The sequence below is a fragment of the Eptesicus fuscus genome, chromosome 23 (assembly GCF_027574615.1).
Source record: "Eptesicus fuscus isolate TK198812 chromosome 23, DD_ASM_mEF_20220401, whole genome shotgun sequence".
NCBI lineage: Eukaryota > Metazoa > Chordata > Mammalia > Chiroptera > Vespertilionidae > Eptesicus > Eptesicus fuscus.
The window spans coordinates 21,323,508-21,338,987 of record NC_072495.1 but is presented as its reverse complement, the minus strand read 5'-3'; the positions used below and the strand labels follow the sequence as shown (position 1 = coordinate 21,338,987).

Sequence of the window (15,480 nt, the reverse complement as noted above, 5' to 3'; positions counted from 1 at the left end):
ATGGTGGCTCTGGGCCTTGCCCCGGGGGAAGGCACGAGGAAGGACGAGAAAGCTCCGGGCAGCCAGGCTGAGTGTGACCTGCTGACGCGGCTTCCTCGTCCCCTCTGCACCGCATGCCCCGAAGGTCACGTCTGACATCCCGTGAAGGTCACAGCTACAGCGAGGCTCACACGAAAGTCATTCCACCCAAACTTCTGTTTTATTTTAAGTGGCGAGGATTCAAGCCACGTACAAAGCCTGCCTAGAGAGGAGAGTCTACGTGAGAAAAAGACAAGCAGGTAAGGATCACACAGAAACTTTCCAGTTGGCCACGGGCCTGGCGACTTCTCATCTCCTCCTCCTGCCCGGCTCCTTCGTGCATCCTCTCCCCCCTGCCCCATCCTTGAAACCTTGGTGTGTGTGTGTGTGTGTGTGTGTGTGTGTGTGTGTGTGTGTTAAGATCCAGTTCTGGGGCCTCTTCTCATTTTCACTCACTCACTCATTTGACCAGAGAGGACGACAGAGTGTTCTATGTCCCATGGACGTACTTTATTTGATCCACAACATATGCACGTTTAAAGAATAACTTTTTGAAAAGGTTACGAACACGAGTCCCTTTCCTCTGTCCCTTCCCACTTTCACCGCCCCCCCCCCCCCGCAATCTTCTGAATTTTGCATTTATAATTCCCTTGGTTTGTAAAAAATATTACCATCTATGGACGCACCACTCAACAATCCATGACCTCGTAGGTGGGTGCCCAACCACTGAGCCACCCGGCCAGGGCTCAGTATCCCAATTTTAAATTTTTTAAAAAAATTTATTTTTTACAGAGAGGAAGGGAGAGGGATAGAGAGCTAGAAACATCAATGAGAGAGAAACATCGATTAGCTGCCTCCTGCACACCCCCTACTGGGGATGTGCCCACAACCAAGGTACATGCCCTTGACCGGAATCGAACCTGGGACTCTTCAGTCCGTAGGCCGACGCTCTATCCACTGAGCCAAACCGGTTAGGGCCTGTATCCCAATTTTAAAATGTAGACCACGAAAGCAAAGTAAACACGGCGAGACAAACCACACTCCGTGGTACGACACGTGTAACGAGACAGGAGCGCCACTCTTGCCCCTGAGAAGGACCCCGGGCAGCTCGGGTCCTCCGTGTGATTTTGGGCCTCCCCCTGAAGCGCCCCACAGCGCCCCATGCTCCTCTGTCTCCCTGGTTCAGTGCCTCCCCCCGCCCCCCTGAGCACGCCCCAGGGAAGAACTGAGGGTGTTCACCCCACTTCCCATCTCCGGGACTAGCCGAGTGCCGTGGTGGGCGTGCCGATGGTTGTGGCGTGGGGGACCGATTCTGAAAACGCCTTGTGAATTCAATGTGACGGCGCTCCCCTCCTAACGGCTGCAGTGGACTCTTGCAGCCATCAAACTCGAAACCCACTGGCGTGGAGCCCTGGCCCGGAAGGAGGTCGAGAGGAGAAAGTGGGCTGTGCTCATTATCAGGAGGCAAGTTCTCGGTGCAGGACGGAGGGAGGCCCCTCGGTGCGGGTGTGCGGCGGGGGGTGGGCGTGGACTTGGCTGGGTGTTTTGGATTTGTGCAGACGGGTAATCCTCCTTTTGGGATGTCAACCCTGGGGCATTCAGCTCTTTCCTCTGACACCCTGATTTGATGGTGATTGCAACTTAGTCCATCTGTAGTTTTCTCTTAGCCTAGCTCCGTGGTCGGCAAACTGCGGCTCGCGAGCCACATGCGGCTCTCTGGCCCCTTGAGTGTGGCTCTTCCACAAAATACCACGGCCTGGGCGAGTCTATTTTGAAGAAGTGGCGTTAGAAGAAGTTTAAAAAATTTGGCTCTCAAAGGACATTTCAATCGTTGTACTGTTGATATTTGGCTCTGTTGACTCATGAGTTTGCCGACCACTAGCCTAGCTCAAAAGTCACAAAGTCAAATGCCTTCTGATGCCAGGTGGGCACAGTAAGTGGGTCTCATGAGCTGGGACCGCGGCCAACTGGAACGCTCGTTCCCTCTCAGATGACAGCTGCCAAGGAGAAATGCCAGGCGGATCTTATTTATTTAAATTTTTTTAATTGATTTTTTTTACAGAGAGGAAGGGGAGAGATAGAGAGTTAGAAACATCGATGAGAGAGAAACATCAATCAGCTACCTCCTGCACACCTCCCACTGGGGCTGTGCCCACAACCAAGGCACATGCCCTTGACTGGAATCGAACCTGGGACCCTTGAGTCCGCAGACCGACGCTCTATCCACCGAGCCAAACCGGTTTCAGCCAGCCGGCGGATCTTTTGATTTTTCAGGAAAGCTGGAAATTTGGCTTCCATGTAATACCTCTCTCTTTGGTGGTGGTTGTTGGCAACTAATTCAAGCTACTGAAAACAAAGAAGAAATAGCGTGGGCGAAATGGAACAGATCTTTGGGGTAGATTGGGCCTGTGGGCGACATTACTGGCTTTGGCCTATGTGACCATCTAAATAATCACCGCCCTGTGGCCTCTTGTGGTCAAACGAGTGGAGAGGACCCACAACTCGGGGAAGGAACGGGTCAGAAAACGAACGTAACGCTTCCCAATTCAGGTTCATCAAGGGCTTCATCCATCGCGACAAGCCTCTGTGTCCCGACAATGAGGAGTTTGTCGTGTTCGTGCGCAAGAATTACATCTTGAACCTTCGGTATCACGTCCCAAAGAGCGTCCTGGACAAGCGCTGGCTGAGGCCTCCTGGCATCCTGGAAAACGTAAGGACTCCGCTGGGACGCGTGTGGCGAGGGGCGTGGGCACTGACGGAGCTTCTGTGTTTGTATGTGGACCTCCTGGGCGTGGAAGGGCTGCCTTAGCCACGCGCGTCCGTGCCAGGTGCTGCACAAGAAGTCCCACTCCTCAGAGTCCGTCATATCCTCACTGGGACCATAAAGCACTTTTATTTTTTTAAATCTATATTTTTATTGATTTCAGAGAGTCAGGGAGAAAGAGTCACTGATCCTACACACCCCACACTCCGGGCATGTGCCCTGACTAGGAATTGAACCTCAACCACTGACTGAGCCATGCTGCCTGGGCTACAGAGCACTTTTATTTATTTATTTATTTATTTTAAAATATATTTTATTGATTTTTTACAGAGAGGAAGGGAGAGGGATAGAGAGTTAGAAACATCGATGAGAGAGAAACATCCATCAGCTGCCTCCTGCACACCCCCTACTGGGGATGTGCCCGAAACCAAGGTACATGGCCTTGACTGGAATCGAACCTGGGACCCTTCAGTCTGCAGACCGACGCTCTATCCACTGAGCCAAACCGGTCAGGGCTACAGAGCGCTTTTAAATGGTGTCTGTCCTGGGGTAGCCTTCCAAAGGGTTGGGTGGCTGTCGCCTACCACAGCGCCTCTCTGAAGATGGCCCGAGGACCCTCTGTAGACTGTGAGCTGCTTCGGCTCCCACCTGGACCCCCTGAGCCAGCATCCCTAGGAATCTCACTTTAGACAGCGTCTCAGGCGACTCACGTGCATTCACTAAGCAGCACTGGCTACCAGCGGTGAAAAGGCAGCGCGAGGTCGGATCAGCTGCTTTCTGGGACTGGAAGGTCTTAACGCCGCACTTTAAGTCGAACTGAATTCAACTAGGTTTTCACAGCTATTTTGGTGGCCACAGACCAAGACGGGTCGAAAAAAGGGTGTGTTCTCCACACAGGCATCGGACCTGCTCAGGAAAATGTGCGTGAGGAACCTGGTTCGGAAGTACTGCCGCGGGATCACAGCCGAGAGGAAAGCGCTGGTAGGGACGTGGGGTGCGTGGAGGGGCCCCACGGCTGAACTACTAGTTAGCGGACCTCACCTGTCAGCCAAGGCACACGCCTCGGGCACATGATTAAACACAGCACGAGCCCTGTTAAGTGGCAGCTGTTAATAATCTGCATCACTCCGTTGTTACCATGGGAACAGTCCAGATGGCCCCTGCAGGGCACACGCAGGACCCCTGTGTGCTGGAGGTCTGGTTTTGTTTATGCTCGTCCCAGGTCGGCAGACTTTTCCCCCAAAGGGCTAGAGTCCATATTTCAGGCTTTGGGGGTCGTGGGACCGCTGTGGCAATTACTCAGCTCTGCTGTCAAGAGCCCCCGAGTAGCGAGAGGCAGCGTGGACCTGAATGCAGAGCTGTGCTCCAGTCAAACTCGACTTACAAAACCAGACCGGAGGCTGGCTTTGGCCCGCGGTCTCGAGCCTGCCGCCCTCTGGCCGAGGAGCAACAAATGGCTCCCCGAAATTCTGCACATTCCGCTTCCAGGAAGCCAGTGCAGGTGGGAAGGAACAAGCATCAGCAGCAACTCCGTTTCTGCCGGGAGAGTCATTTATTTTTAGGGCATTTGGATGTCTGTGTGAAGTGACACAGCTCCCACCGCGTCTCCGGGAAGGCGTGCCATACATGGGCCTTGGGGCGCGCCTGTCCCGAGGCCCGTGGCCACCGCTGTTGTACATTGAACTGTGTCACCAGATGCAGCAGAAGGCGGTCGCCAGCGCAGTCTTCAGGGGAAAGAAGGAAGGCTATGCGGAAAGTCTGAATAAACCCTTTGCCAACAGTCGGATAGGTAAGCACGTTTCCCCATTTACCGACTCATTTGCCTCGTTTTAAAAAGCCAAAGGGGAAATTTCAGCTCCGTAGCATTTCCCCACGGCTGTGCCCCAGCTGGGGCCTCGGTCACAGAGGGACAGAAAGCCAGCGGATGCCAGCGGCTTCTGCGAGGGCTCACTGTGCTCTGTCCCCTCCTAGACGAAGGAGACCTCAATCCCAAAGTGCTCCAGCTCATCGGCAGCGAGAAAATCCAGGTGAGGAAGAGTGGGGCCTGTTTTCCGGGGGAGCAGGCCTGGAAGCACCGTGTGCGTGCCGGGGTGCGTGTGGGCGGCCCGGGCTCCCACCTGCGGGGCTCTGGGCGCTGACTGGGCTGCCTGCCTTAGTAGCGGCGCGATCCCAGGCAGGTCTGGAAGCTCTCGGGGGCCCTGCTGGCTGCTCTGTCACTTTGATCCCCTGGAGAACAGAAACCCGCGTGGCTAGACGGGATGCTCCCAAGGCTGAGGCCTCTCATGCCCACAGAGCCTTAAGGAGAGGGCGTCTCTGTTGACCTCTCAGAGCAGACCATGAGGCAGGTGGCCACAGCTGGGTTGGGCACGTGAGGGAGGCAACCAATTGGTGTCTCTCTCTCGCTCAAAATGAATGGGGAAAAATCCTTGGGTGAGGATTAAGAAAAAAACTCAAAAACCTAACAAAATCCACCCAGCAGAGCACCAGGGTGTGGGAAAAACCTGTTTATGCAAAATCTGGCTGAGCCTCTGAGTAACCAGCAACTCGGCCTGCGGCCCCCTTCCCCTCCCCTGAGCCTTCCCCTCGCCGTGACGGTCACTTCCTTGCAGTATGGCATCCCGGTCATTAAATACGACAGGAAAGGCTTCAAGGCGCGGCAGCGGCAGCTCATCCTCACTCAGAAAGCCGCTTACGTGGTGGAACTGGCCAAAATCAAGCAGAAAATAGAGTACTCGGCACTCAGAGGTGAGACGCAGGCAACCTCGGGGCCAGTCACTGGGCGAACTTGGCTCCCGGCACCCCAGGAGTGAAGCCCTCGACCTGAGAGGAAGGTGTAGGGGCCTGTTATATTTTTAAAAAAATACATTTTATTGATTTTTTTACAGAGAGGAAGGGAGAGGGATAGTTAGAAACATCGATCAGCTGCCTCCTGCACACTCCCTACTGGGGATGTGCCTGCAACCAAGGTACATGCCCTTGACCGGAATCGAACCTGGGACCCTTGAGTCCGCAGGCCGACGCTCTATCCACTGAGCCATACCGGTTAGGGGCCTGTTATTCTTGCGTACATGTCAGCGGTGCCCCCTTCACTCATGTCCGGGCTGGACAGCCGTCGCCCTCTGCGTGCCCATTTTTATGTGGTGCACAACCTCGACAGCCCAACAGCAGGCTGGCTGTCTGAGGAGGCCCTGCGCCCTGCTGGGCCCAGCGAGGGGGGAGAGGAGGGGGTTGGGGAGCCCCGAGGTGCACCTCCCCTCGCACCTGTGTTAATGACAAGTTGTCCCTTCCTGGCTCCTCACTGCGGTCTGTCTGCAGGCGTCTCTACCAGCAGCCTGAGCGATGGGTTCTTAGTCATTCACGTCTCGCCGGGAGCCAACAAGCACAAGGTAACTGACGGCCACCTGTCCCCGCTGAGGCCATGGCTCGGCGCCCAGAGGCCGGGTGGACGACGGTGACAGCGCCCCGTCCTCTCCTCCCCACCGCAGGGGGACGCCATCCTGCAGTGCGAGCACGTCTTTGAAGCGGTGACGAAACTCGTCATGCTGGTTAAGAAGGAGAACCTCGTGCATGTTGTTCAAGGAAGGTAGGAGACTGCATCTCCAGTGAGGAAGGCATTCGGGGCTCAAACGCTTGGTCACGTGCCCGCCTCCCTGCAGGGGCGGGGAACGTTTTTCCTGCCAACGGGCCATCTGGATATTTGTAACGGTATTTGTGGGCCACACAAAACCACCCACTTAAAACTTCTGTTGCTACGAACAGGCCCTGAGATTGATTGCATTTCAAGTCCTGCCTGCAGTTGCCTTGGCCGGACCAGATCCAATGGGATGGCCCCTGGGCCGGACGTTCCCCACCCCTGCTCCGGCGGGTACCCTGCCCTTCCGAGGAAGAACTTCTTCCCTCTCCCCAAAGCCTGGGGCTCCAGAGAAACGAAGAACAGGTCTCACGATCCAGTATTCAAAGCTGTCACAGTGGGGGGTGGGCCTCAGCCGAGCAGGTGGCAGCCTGTTTTGGAGGACAGCTGGTTGAGCACGGGGGCCTCCACTTGGCAGGCTGCCTACAGACCGGTGAGGGAAAAGGGCTGACCTTTCTCTGGGACACAGAAGAAAAATCCCTGGCGCGCAGAGTACCTGTTCGATTCTCTCTGCAGCGGGTGCCGTCGTCCCACAGCTGGGCAGGGACCGTGCATGGACCCTCAGCGCTGCTCCCAGAGCCCCTAAAGCAGGCGGCTCCCTCACACTTCTGCTCCCATTACGCCCCAATCCTTAAAACCTGCTGAGTAAATCCCTATGTGGAGGAACAGCGAGAGGTGGGTACATGGGAAGTGAGGCTTCTGTATTGCTCCGCCGGTGAGAGCTGTAGTAAGAAGACATCTAGTTACCCAGGCATCAGCTTGGCCCCTTGAAACTGAAGGCGCTAAGCTGATCTTAGATGAACCACAGAGACATGGGGTAGGTTTCCTGGTTATAGAAATGGTTTTCGTCTTTGCATTACTCAAACATGCACTCAGATTCTATAATCCAACACGTTCAACCTTGAAACGAGTAAAACTTCCTACATGAATCTCTTTTGCAGAGCAAAGGCGGAGAGAAACAGGTAACACCAGGTCAGTCGCTCAGCATGTTTTGTGTATTTTAAGTTTACAGTTTTACATCAGTCCTGGAAGAGAAGGCACCATAGTTTTCGACACGGGACCAGAAGAACAAGTCTATAAAGATAAAAACGGACAGCTAACCGTGGTGAGTGGCTGTGTCTAGGGAGGGAGGGAAGCACTCTTGGATGAGAATCAAGATTAAAATGGCACCAATTCCAGTCCTCCTGGAGACTGACTGGAATCATAGCTAGTTGGCCTCTTTCTAGTCCTGATTCCACATCTGAGAAACAGGCAGGAACTGGAATTGGTACTAGAGACATAGGTCCAAACGCTGAATGAAAGGGGAGTTTAATGCTGTGTTTAATGGGAGCCAGCAGCTGACATCCAATCCTCCTCGGGTTTAAATGGCAAAGCCCCGCTGTTCACGGGGCGGCGCAGGTGCTGTGCCTCATCACGGTGGTTCTCAAACTCCAAACTGGAACCTCCTGTTAGTACCGCACCCCAGGCCCTGTGATGTCAGTGGCTGTGGGTGTAGCCGGGTGCTCGGAGCTTTGCCCTCCCTCCAAGTAGCTTATTCTGAGCCCAGCTGGAGCAGCTCCCTTTTGGAGTCAGAGCCTGGCTGGCTCCCTGCCTGCTTAGCTGAAGGTACTAACAGGCCTCCCGAGCCCATGTCTGTGTGGCTTGTCGAAGCTCCTCCCACTTACCTGGGTGATGCTGACGGGTGGGTGATAACTGCTTCCTTCCGAGGGAGGCGGGGTGAGGCCTCTCAGCCTCAGCGTGGACTCTTCCAGGTGTCTGTCCGCATGAAGTCCTGATAGAGGGTGGCGTCTGCCGAGGCCAAGACGCAGGACTCGGGATTTGACCCAAGAAGCTACCCCTTCGAGGAAAGGCTCCCCCCGCGGCTCTGAAGAAATGGAGCAGCTTCTGATGCCAGCGCCCAACCCCAGCGTCTCAGCTGCCCTGGGCGCTAACGTAGGACGTCCTCTCAGGGAGTCACGTCACCCGAGAGGGTGGTTCTGAACGTCCCCCATAGGATAGACACGCGCTGCGCACTCTGACCGGTCACTGTAAGGTAGGCAACAGATTCCCTACCTTTGCCAGCTGCCTCCAAGGCACAATGAAGCGTTAGAGAGGGTCTGAGAGTAAGTAGATGAAAGTTCACAACGCGGCAACATTGGAATTTTGCTTTAAATACATGGAATTAGAAATGTACCCAATTCCTCAACCTTTCTCATAGGCTCTCTAGGTTCCAGATGGTGAGCTGTGTCTCCCCAAAATTAAATTGGTGGCAACACCAGCTGATGGGTTCTGCTTTTTCAGAAGCCCAGCTGCGTGTCTGCCCCAGACTTCCTTTCGCTGTTTAAATTCAGGCGCCACAGAGAAATGACTCTGCTTTTCCACAAGGTGGTCGAGCAGAAGGTACTGTGACTGCCTAGCGCTCTCTGCTGAAAACTGCACTTCACCGTGCTGGCGTTTCTGAAAAGACCCAGAAAACTGGCTTACGTAGAAGCATTATATGACTTTTATTTTACATATGTCCACAAAGGCTTGCACAACATACAGTAACGACTTCTAAAGCTTACAGCATTTTTTCCATAGCACAGAGAAACAAAGCTTCATGACACACAGATGTGTAGAGAGCACCCATTCCAAGAGTCGGGCTGCGTGTTCCCACGTGGGCCCTGGATAGCTGCTGGGAGGTACACACACCTACTAGTAAGCAGAGGGCTGGGACCTGCCCAGCGACCAACCTGCTAAGCCGCTGCAGGAGGGGCTCTGCCAGGGACCGGCTCGGGCACAGGCCCCTGTACCACAATCAGATGGTGCAGCTGAAAAAACAACTTGATTACAAGGGACCAAAAGCTGTTCACCTTTTCCCTGGAAGCTATTACGATGTAATAAAATTTTACTCTTTACCAGATCTTAGGCCGGTGTTTTACGTGGATGGTTCTTAAGTGTAAATACTGACTTCTGTTTGCCCCCAATGCTAGCCTAAGAAAAATTAGGTCCCCGTAGAATATACTGGGTAACAGCTGGGCCAGCCAATGCCTCCTGCCAGCTCGTGGCCATGCAGCAGCGCTAACCTGGAATGTCTTAGGGACCTCCCATATCGCGGGGAAGCAGTCGGAGGAGAAGGGAGAGGAGAGAGACAGACTGCCGGAAACATTAGGTCATCAGGTGGAGAAGCCCAAACAAATCACTTGTTCCACAAACGTACGCTTCATGTAAACATTTAAAAACAATGTATTGGATGGCTTTTCCATTCCTACAGGAAACATTAGAACTGACATTCACTTTAACTTTCTAGAAAAGTTCAACCCCAATGGCAGGGTTGGTGTTTGAACTCGCACAGTATAAAATATTTAGGAAACATTTTTAAAGCCCCCCTTTCCTTAGCACTTAATAAAACCCAAACGGCCTCATGCGAAGGTTCCCGCACAGCAGTTTAAAAAGCATCTACCCAGCCCTTGATTTTGGGGTTGTCACGATTGTTTAAAGGCTTATTGGAGGCTTCGCTGCTGGATACAAAATGAAGGCGTACGAAGTCGAAGCTGTAAAAACCATTTCAAAATATAAACTCGTTTTTTTTTGTACTACATTGTATCAGAGGCTGCCCATATTAATACCTTTGGTATAAAACAGTAACATGTCCCTTGAAAAGTGGACAAAAGCCACCCACTACCTTACACACATTCCTATCACCTTGTAACTACTCTACCTACTCTAGTCTCAACCACCGATACTAGTCACATCTCACTTCTGTCCCCGACAGGCGCAGAGGAGACTGGGAGGTAGGTACCGACAACGCCCATCCCACACGAGCACCGGTGAGTGCCCCACATGCACACACCCCCGTCACAGTCGCACACGTCCCCTGAACACCTTGAACACTATCCGGACCCAAAACGGTCTGCACATCTCTTACTGACAGCCACTCCATACATGTCAAAACCAGAGGCAAAGACACCCAAGGGGTCTCCAGGTGATGGCTACACTGACAGCAGGCAAGCTGCCCTGAGGCTGCTGGTGAGTGGTGGTCCCGCATGGGTGCCAGGCTGGGGCCACACTGAGTTTCTAAGCAAAGGGCAGGGCACCTACTGCAGCAGTAAGCCCAGGTTAAGGGGGGAAGGAATGGGTCCCTCGGTTTGTGAGCTGTGCCCACAACCAGGCCAGAGGGCCTTCCCGGAAAGCAGGGAGGCAGGAACAGGGCGAGCACTCACCACCAGCACAGCTCTGCCCTAGCCAGAGGCGTGGGGACAGGCACCAGACCAGCCAAGGTAGCAAGAGGCTTGTCCCCTAAACAGATCAGGCATCCAGAGCTACACTAAGCACGCCAGGTCCCGCCTCCACTGCCACAATTATTTACCTACACGCTCTGGGCATGAAGTCCTGCTGCAAAGCCACGTCTGGAAAGCGTGCTTGGTGGAGTGTGCCGGCACCAGCCAGTGTGCCGGGAGGGAGGATGAGGAACGATGGAGCCTGAAGACACCCCTGGTGGCCACCAGCTGCAGGAACCCCTCAGAGCTGTCACACTGAACCCCAAAGACAACACCATCCAAGAAGCTCCAATAGGTAGTCAACATCCACAAAAATAAATACTGCAAACGAAAGTCCTCACGTACGCTTCATACACATTCATACTTTTCCTCTGAGAACCCAGCAGGCCTTCCAGGTTCTCAGAAAGTTGAGCCCTTGGACACAGCTTGTCAACAACACGGGAGCATTCACCTGGTACAAATCAATTCACCTTGTCGAGAAATATCAAAATAATCTGGCTTGTTACAAAAGTATCTCCAGACTCCAGGGGAAGTGGAAGGTGCCTGGGAGCCTGCAGGGATCGGTGTGGAGCGGGGAGGAGGGAGGAGAGCTCGGTCCGCTTGCCTGCTCACTGGTGGAGGTGGGCACGGTCGTCAGGCCGCTTGATGTGGATCCGCCGCACGCGCTCGATCCGCTCCCGCTCCCGTTCCTCGTCTTCGTCCAGGTGGTGGGAGCGCCCAGCCGCCCCGCCTGTGGCCTCCAGGAGCGCATTGTCAGGTCCACGGCCATCCTGGGCCTCATACAGCAAAATATTCAGGGTCTCCTCATAAATCCGGGCCTCAGGGAACTCCACCTGCGTCCCCACAAAATACAGGGCAGGTGAGCGAGCATCACACACGGCCTACCACCGCCACCCAGTACTTTCAGGCTAATCAGCCCCTGGGATTCCATTTAAGCCTGAGGAGAGCAAGGAAACAGAAGATCTAATGGGGCACAGGTCTGTGACAGCTCCCGCAGCATGCATTAGCTTTGCAAAATGGCGCAGAGACAGAAGGGAGAGGATAAGTAGACTGGTTTGGAGCGGATATAAAAATAGATCCTCAGAGTCCAGATCAGTGAGGGGGTCATGTGCTCGAGAGGAAGTCAACAGGGTAGGAGCTAAGGATGCCGAGTGGGCCCCGTGAGGGTGGAGGGCTGCTCTAGGTGAGTGGGTCAGAGGAGGACGGACAGATGGCAGCGAGTAGACAGAAAGTCAAGGTCAAGATCTTGAGGCAGCCCCGTTCCTCTGATGATCAGGACGGGATGGGGCCGTGCTGGTGGGAAGCATGTTGTGGGGAGGACCAGGAAGCGGGCGGGCAGTGTCAGATCAGTGAAGCAGGAGGCAGCTGGCAGCGGGCTACACACGGGCAGCGGGATATACCTGAGTCAACACTTAGGGCAAAGGACCTCAGATGCAGCGAGGCTGCCTCTACACGCCGGGTGGCACAAGAGGAGCGCCATTTGGATTCTCTAAGACCTGCATCTGTGCCTCAGCTGGGCCCAACGGACAATGAAAGCTGTGCAAGCACACAGGCCAGGTCAGCCACTCAGAACCGTCTGCGCCACGCCCTCACCTTGGTCTGCTTCTTCTCAGTGGCATAGACGATGGAGGTACAACAGACCTCGGCAATCTTCCGGCCCTGCCCATAGAAGGACCAGCAGCAGATTTCGTCCCCGATGACATCCTTTATGAACAGGACCCTTCCGTTAAAGCGCAGAGAGAGCTTATCGAAGAGCTCAATGTTCTTCAACATGTTGTCGTCAGAATTGCTGCAAGAGAGCATTTGGTAAGGTGACCACCCGCTGGGGAGAACCACCGCCGCTGGCAGAGTGTCCACACGCGGGGCCCATTGTCCCCGCTACTCCGGTTCAGCCTCACAACGACCCACGAGAAAGGACCACAGTCCCCACTGCTCAGAGAAGAGAGGGCCTGAGAAATGAGGGGATTACTTGAGGTCAAAAACGAATGAATGGCAGAGCCAAGGCCTCAAAAAAAGATAGCTCTAGCCCAGTGGTCGGCAAACCGCGGCTCACGAGCCACATGCGGCTCTTTGGCCCCTTGAGTGTGGCTCTTCCACAAAATACCACGGCCTGGGCGAGTCTATTTTGAAGAAGTGGCATTAGAAGAAGTTTAAGCTTAAAAAATTTGGCTCTCAAAAGAAATTTCAATCGTCGTACTGTTGATATTTGGCTCTGTTGACTGACGAGTTTGCCGACCACGGGTCTAGCCGCTCAGCCTGAGCTCCTAACCAGTGTGCCAGAGGCTGCTATGCTGCTGTGCCACCGCCAGAGGTGGAGCGCTGGGAGCACGGGCCCGCGGGTCCCGGCACCAGGTGGGACATGGAGGACGGAACTGCCGAGGCGACGCTCTATCCTGGTCAGATTATGGGTCTTGAGTGACTGCATCAGGTCCCCCTAGGTCCCTCAAGTTCCTGATTTAGAGTCACAAGTTCCCAAGAGCCACCAGGCATTCTAGAAACCTGGAGATATTGCTGATGGGGAAATAAGTGACTGCTAATGGGTATCAGGCTGCTTTTGGAGGTGATGAAAACGTTAAAAAATTAGGTGATGGCTGCGCAACCTGTAAATACACTAAACTACTGAATACATACTTTAAAAGGGTGAATTTATGGTACACGTGAATTATGTCTCCTCTCTAGCATCTCCCTTTCTTGCCATCTACCTATCTGGCTTCCTCGAGGTGCAGGGGGCCCCCCGCATCCAAAGGGAACAAGAGGAGCCGGGCCCGCTGGTGTGAGCGGAGGTTTTCCTAGCGAGCACAGAAGCACAGATGTCTTCTCAGGCGGGCGCCTTACCTGGTATATGAGTACTTGTTGTTACTTCTGTTGTAGAGTAACTTCACGGCTGGCTGTGGGTTGATTTAGAAAAGGAAGAAGAGGGTTACTTGGAGTGCAGATGCCATAAACCTCTGGCGTCCCATAGGGCTGGCCCTGCCACCAGGCCGAAGAGGCAGGCAGCACAGCCTGCTGGCCGGGCCGGGCGGGGCTCGAGAAGGAGACTGTGTGCCCCAATAGCAGGGAACACAGGACGAGCCACAGGTTCCCATTCTTGACCCCTTCTCGGGTCTTCCTCAGGCAATGGCACAAGTTCTCATCTCAAAACGTGTTCAGAAGAAGCTCTCTCATCTCCGACAGCAAGAAGAATGCCACGGGGAGCCTCCAACATACCTTATTTGAAGTCGCTATAAGTTTCTGTTCTTCTTTGGATGAGGTGATAACAGGAACTTTGCAGAAAGGCTCATAAGCATCTTTGTTCTGCTGGAACAAAACGTGCTTTCAGCCGAGGAGGCCTGCTCTGCACTGGGCTGGTTAAGCTGGCCCGCGGGCTAAGACAGGCTCTGGCGAGAGCAGATGGGCAGTCATGGTGGGCAGTCACAGGTTCTTACTACCAGTGAATTAGGATGGGGGCACGACCAGGAGTAGAGTTCTCCAATACGTCTGCTATTTGGCTGCTGTTATATGCCAGGCACTCAGAAAATGCTAAGAACGATGGCACATTCCCACAGCCCAGGGAGCCACTCAAACATAAACCCTGAACATGGTAGATGAAACATGACTGCATCAAAGCTCCCAAAACCCACGGCAATGACTGCAGAAGAATAAAGAAAAGTATAAGCCCGTAAGAAAAAAAGAATGAGGGAAGTGAAGCCAGCAGACAAAAGACAAACAATCTGAGGATGGAGAACAGATCACGGATGAGTGATAAGCAAAGAGGAAGCTGGAACCTAAGTCAGCAGATGGGACAGGATCCTGGAGATTTTCAAAGAACAGCTCTCAAGGCTGGGGCACTGGGCACAGGGGAGGCTCGCCTGCCAGGTGGCAGAGCCCCTTCCCCAGCCTGGCAAAGAAGGTCCGTGTTCCTGGAGTGGTGTGTACAGGACTGAGCTGCTATTCTGAAACAGAGGGACTAAGTGAATGGTTTACACACTAAATGGTAAGCCATCTCCACCCCACCAGCTCCTTCCCTTCCTCAGATCCCAGACGGCAGCCAGTCGGGCTTATCCCCTCTCGGCAAGAGAGGAGGATTCCTCCACCAGGAACTGACCTGCCCAAGAAGAGGCTGACAGATCTGACACGGGGTTCCCGCTGGGAAAGCCAGCCCATCCTTCACCCCTGAAGCCCACTGGACAACCAGGACCACCCACAGTCATACCGCTTCTCAGAGTCTTCCTCTTAAATTTCAACAGGCCGAGGATCATCAGATTGTAAGTGCAAAGCCTCTCACACAAGAGACCAAACAAAGAGAGAAAAAGTAAGGGAAGGAGTCAGACGATGAAGGCGGCAGAAAGAAAACCTCCAACACCAGCATCACCAGACAGACGAGAGCAGGTTTTCCATCCTATGAAACAAGATCAGCTGCTACAGGAACAAGAGAATCGGAGAACAAGGAAAGGCTCTTTGGAAGGTAGACATGTGACAGCAGAAGTAAAACATTCAATGAAAGCGTTGAAAAGATAAAAATGAAAAACAAAAACAAAAAGCAAACCCCTGAGAAAATGGAACAGGAAGATAAACGTAATAGAAACTGGGCGGAGGTCAGTCTTGGAAGTTTAACCTCAGACCAATGGAAACCACAGAAAGGAACCCAAAGGGCATGTGTCCAAGACAAAGACGAATCGATCGGATGCACTGCTGTGTCTGCACCTGCCAACAGGAGACTGGCCTTCCTGAGAAGTTGGGCTGAATGAGGGATGTGCGCTCAGAAAACCAAGCAAACACAACGATGAAGCAATCACCAGTCTGGCAAAGTGAAAAGCCACACGAGAAAGAAAACAGTCATTGTACACCCT

At 53.7% G+C, this 15,480-nt stretch overlaps 2 protein-coding genes across 5 annotated transcripts in view; one reads left to right on the top strand and one right to left on the bottom strand.

Moving 5' to 3' along the window:
* MYO1H (myosin IH) overlaps nucleotides 1–8,188 on the top strand; it is a 34,858-nt gene extending 26,670 nt beyond the window's left edge. Inside the window, exons 21-31 of the mRNA XM_054712457.1 lie at nucleotides 210–278; nucleotides 1,398–1,482; nucleotides 2,569–2,728; nucleotides 3,680–3,763; nucleotides 4,478–4,571; nucleotides 4,754–4,809; nucleotides 5,392–5,527; nucleotides 6,098–6,168; nucleotides 6,268–6,365; nucleotides 7,419–7,518; nucleotides 8,165–8,188. Coding sequence (XP_054568432.1) covers nucleotides 210–278; nucleotides 1,398–1,482; nucleotides 2,569–2,728; nucleotides 3,680–3,763; nucleotides 4,478–4,571; nucleotides 4,754–4,809; nucleotides 5,392–5,527; nucleotides 6,098–6,168; nucleotides 6,268–6,365; nucleotides 7,419–7,518; nucleotides 8,165–8,188 — 977 coding nt within the window. The remainder of the gene's footprint in view (nucleotides 1–209; nucleotides 279–1,397; nucleotides 1,483–2,568; nucleotides 2,729–3,679; nucleotides 3,764–4,477; nucleotides 4,572–4,753; nucleotides 4,810–5,391; nucleotides 5,528–6,097; nucleotides 6,169–6,267; nucleotides 6,366–7,418; nucleotides 7,519–8,164) is intronic.
* KCTD10 (potassium channel tetramerization domain containing 10) overlaps nucleotides 7,340–15,480 on the bottom strand; it is a 29,086-nt gene continuing 20,945 nt past the window's right edge. The window contains exons 4-9 of one of the 4 annotated variants that reach the window (XR_008555252.1): nucleotides 13,859–13,948; nucleotides 13,487–13,539; nucleotides 12,245–12,440; nucleotides 11,256–11,484; nucleotides 8,078–8,201; nucleotides 7,340–7,487 (exon numbers count right to left, since the gene is read on the bottom strand). Coding sequence is in view for 3 of the 4 variants with exons in the window: in XM_054712458.1 (XP_054568433.1) it covers nucleotides 11,260–11,484; nucleotides 12,245–12,440; nucleotides 13,487–13,539; nucleotides 13,859–13,948 (564 nt within the window). In the remaining variant the exon portion in view is untranslated. Of the gene's footprint in view, nucleotides 7,488–7,861; nucleotides 8,202–8,872; nucleotides 11,485–12,244; nucleotides 12,441–13,486; nucleotides 13,540–13,858; nucleotides 13,949–15,480 lie in introns of those variants that run through there. The other 3 variants (XM_054712458.1, XM_028146862.2, XM_008142517.3) reach the window with 3 other exon arrangements.